At 49.6% G+C, this 3,813-nt stretch overlaps 1 protein-coding gene across 1 annotated transcript in view; it reads right to left on the bottom strand.

Annotated features, from left to right (window-relative positions):
* Positions 1 to 211: 211 nt before the first annotated feature.
* Positions 212 to 3,813, bottom strand: part of LOC106807124 (dynein intermediate chain 2, ciliary-like) — a 4,816-nt gene continuing 1,214 nt past the window's right edge. Inside the window, exon 2 of the mRNA XM_014809385.1 lies at positions 212 to 2,410. Within this exon, the coding sequence (XP_014664871.1) occupies positions 212 to 2,383 (2,172 nt within the window). The 5' untranslated portion in view covers positions 2,384 to 2,410. The remainder of the gene's footprint in view (positions 2,411 to 3,813) is intronic.

The raw sequence follows: 3,813 nt of genomic DNA, 5'->3' as shown, positions 1-3,813 counted from the left end.
ATATATACGTATATATATATATAGTAGTAGGTATTACGCAATAATGTAATACGACTCGATAATGTAATAAAATTATTTTGAGGCAAAATATACTTAAACAATTAAAATTTTACAAAATACAGCTCATTACAATAATGTGAAATAAAGACCAATTCCTGTAGTTCAAATACACACCCGCGATACAAGCTACAGCAGCAGAGCCTGATCACATTCAAAACTTCTTCCGAGCCCTGTTAGACCACTGCACGGCTGACGTGGCCAACGAAAGGCTGCTGGTCTTCGGGTTCTCGCGGACGACCTGCAGAATGCGTTCAAGTTTCTCCACCTCGGCCTCTGCACTCCTCGTCAGCTCCTGGCCCTTCTTGTCACGCGGCGCGCGACGCAGGTTCGGCGACAACTTGAAACTCGCCACAGCGCCGCGGTCGTCGCTGACGACGACCACTGAAGTGCGGCGGTTGAACGCGAGGCGTGTCAGCTTCGTCTTGCGCCGGTGCACGATCGTCTGGCAGCAGACGGCGTCGTACTTGTTCACGCTCAGGTCGTACACGTGCACTCTGCCGTCGGCCGTGACGGCGGCGAACACGGTGGCCGAGTACGGCGCCCACGCGACGTCGCCGACAGCGCTCTTCAGGTCAAACGTGAAGAGCGGCTCTGTGTGCGCGCGCTCCCAGATCTTAACGCTCCAGTCGGCACTGCAGGAGATGAACACGTCGGGATGGAACGGGTTCCACTGAACTCGGTAGACCGACATCTGGTGTGCGGTGAAGGCACCGAGGTAGTGGCTATGATGGGTCAGCGAGCAGAGCAAGATGCGACCCTCCTCGGTGCCAACGAGGAACGTCTGCTCGTGCTCCGGGTGGAAGTCGATCGCCGTGCCACTGCCAAGCGTCTGCAGCCGGGTGCCATCCGGCCCATCGCCCGCTACCCCGTACACCATCAGCTGCATCACCTCTGCACAGCTCAGCTCGCTCTTGGCGACTGTCCACACGCACACTCGGCCGTCCGACGACACTGACACGTAGGTGAGGTTGCCATCCAGGTCGTCCGAGCGCCACTTGACCTGCCAGACCGGATCCGAGTGCTTCGTCTCGGCATTGCTGCAGTGAATTGCCTCCGAGGACACTTTCGAGTTGTAGACAGCGACGCTGCCATCGTAGCAGCCAGCAACGATGAGGTGCGGGTAGGACGGATGCACGTCGATGGACATGACCCCGTAATTGGTCTTGAAGCTGAACTCCGGGAAGGATGGGTTCTTCAGGCTGAAGCAGCATATGCATCCCTTCGGTTGCATCATGAAGTCATAGGAGCCATAGCTGGCAGTGAACAAGTCGTCGTAGAACGGGTTCCAGCAAACCGACGTAACGGCCAGCCGCTTGGTGCAGTCAGTGATAAAGCGCCATAAAGGGAGCAGTGTTCCTTCATTTTCTCTGAACTCATCCGACATATCTTCCCAGTAGCGGAAGTCCTGTGCGATCTCGTCATATGAGTTCTGGTTCACCATTCGCTCGACTATCTTTGCCGCTCTCGCCACGAGACTCATGTCATTTGTCTGCAGCTCGGACGTGAGTACTTTCTTGCGGACGGTGGTGCCATCTTTCTGCCCAACGATACTCTTCGCTTTATCCTTGTTCTTTTCAAGCTGTTGATATGCAAAATCCTCCGCGTACGCGTCAAATATTTCCCACTGCGTGACGCCGCTGCCGAATGTTGTACGCGGTGGGGGCTGCGTTTGTGTCTCGTGTTCACGATACGGATTGTTATACGTCTGGGATGCTCGCTCACTGAAGTTAAACTGGTTGGTCAACTTTTTTGCATCTCTGTTAGGGGGCAGAGTTGACGACCTTTCTGCCTCCTGCTCGGGAACCTCCTCCTTGCCTGTCTGCTCCTCTGCGTTTTCTTCGTTGTCTTCCCCTTCAGCCTGAGCATCCGTGATGATTGCGACTCCAGTTTCACCTCGAGCTTGCTGCCTCCTTGCTTCGTCAGAGTTCTTGTGCAGCATGCAACCGTCAGCAGCAAAATGCACGGCCATCTGTTCGATGTACGTTACCTGTTTAAAGCAGCGTTCATTGAAACTATAACGGATGACATTCTCCGGTGCGTTCGGATTATTAGCAGTCAGAATCCTCGTGAATTCCTCGTTGAGTTCATTTTCATTTAGTTGGAGCTGGTCAGCAGGTTTGAGGCGCTCTCTAGGGTCAGTCCACTCGTCACAATTTTCAAGACCAGGATATTCTTCAGCAATATTTTCAGGTTGTGCTTTCAGGAATATGCTTGGCTTACGACTAGCCTTTTTGATGGGTACTTTCATGTATGACAGCTGGTCACCTTGTCCTTGTCCAAGCTTGACTTTTAATTTCTGTGTTTCTTTTGATTTCTTCATCATCAAAATGTGTAAGTACAATTTGACAGCCTAGAAGAGTAGAAGTGAAGCAAAGATCAAAATGCATATTACACCACAAGAAAAGTATTGGGGGTATTTGTAATATTTATAAGAGTAATATATAATATAGTTTCTACTGAAAGTGTAAATATAATATAGTGTTGACACTGTTGTCTGTTGATGTGTCTATTTCATTAGTATTTAGTCTAATTATTTAGTATTTCAAATAGTATTTGTATCTCTCCATCTTCAACTTTGAAGACAACAGGTTAATATTATTATTATGAGGTGTTAAAGAGACTGTGTATGCGTTCAGACTCTAGACTCAGTGAAGTGTATTGTGGATAAATGAGGAGCTCACTATCCCGACATGCACTTCGGTAGGAGGAGCCAACAAAATTACGTCAGAGGCACTCGCGGCCCTGATACGCGCACACCGAAGTCAACGGTTTAGAATCTAAATATAGTGTAGGCGGTACAACGACGAAGGGGGAGATGTGTAATCAACAGCGGGTGTTGCAGATAGCCAGCGTGTGTCGCACTTGCTGCTAGCACGTACGATGAACGTGCGTTGTGGAGAGCGGCGGTGTCGATTGATGAGCCCCCACCCCGATTGTTTCATGACTGTAGCGCAAAGTAATGTCTTATGACTGCTAGGGGTGACGGGCGCCTGGGAGGGGGTCCACTCTATGTTCCCCCGTCCCTATTTTCCCTTGTCCCTATATTCATAATTCTTATTTTGCTTTACTACGGCTGTGTATTGCCACATTACAACAGAGCATATGCTATATCTGCCAAATACTCATAGGTCAACGTGCACATGTAGCCATTGGTAATTTGGTAGGCATAGACAACAAAATCGCTCCGGCATGCCCCCACCCCGGAATTTTTTTTTGCTTCTGAGATGCAATTTCCTGCATTCTGAGGGTCAAAAATGACAATAAATCGACAAAAATTTTTTTTCCCAATTACAGTGAAATTCGTAGTTTCATACAAACTGGTCGTAGTGGTGCAAAAGGAATAGAAATTCCTATAAAATACGGATAAATCGTAGTGGTTGGCATCTCTGCCTTGCGCTCTCTCTCTCTCTCTCTCTTCGCTCTCTCTCTCTCTCTCTCTCTCCCCCTAGCGCTCTCTCTCTCTCTCTTCCCCTCGGGCTCTCTCTCTTTCTTTCTCTTTCTCTCTCTTCCCTTCGCGCTCTCTCTCTCTCTCTCTCTCTCTCTCTCTCTCTCTCCCCCTAGCGCTCTCTCTCTCTCTCTTCCCCTCGGGCTCTCTCTCTTTTTTTCTCTTTCTCTCTCTTCCCTTCGCGCTCTCTCTCTCTCGCTCACACTCACTCTCCCTCGTTGTCTCGATCTTTCTTTCTTTCTCTTTCTCTCTCTTCCCTTCGCGCTCTCTCTCTCTCGCTCACACTCACTCTCCCTCGTTGTCTCGAT

This window comes from Priapulus caudatus, unplaced genomic scaffold (assembly GCF_000485595.1).
Source record: "Priapulus caudatus unplaced genomic scaffold, Priapulus_caudatus-5.0.1 Scaffold197, whole genome shotgun sequence".
Classification (NCBI taxonomy): domain Eukaryota; kingdom Metazoa; phylum Priapulida; class Priapulimorpha; order Priapulimorphida; family Priapulidae; genus Priapulus; species Priapulus caudatus.
The sequence above is the reverse complement of the archived record's forward strand: the minus strand, read 5'-3'. Positions and strand labels throughout refer to the sequence as shown.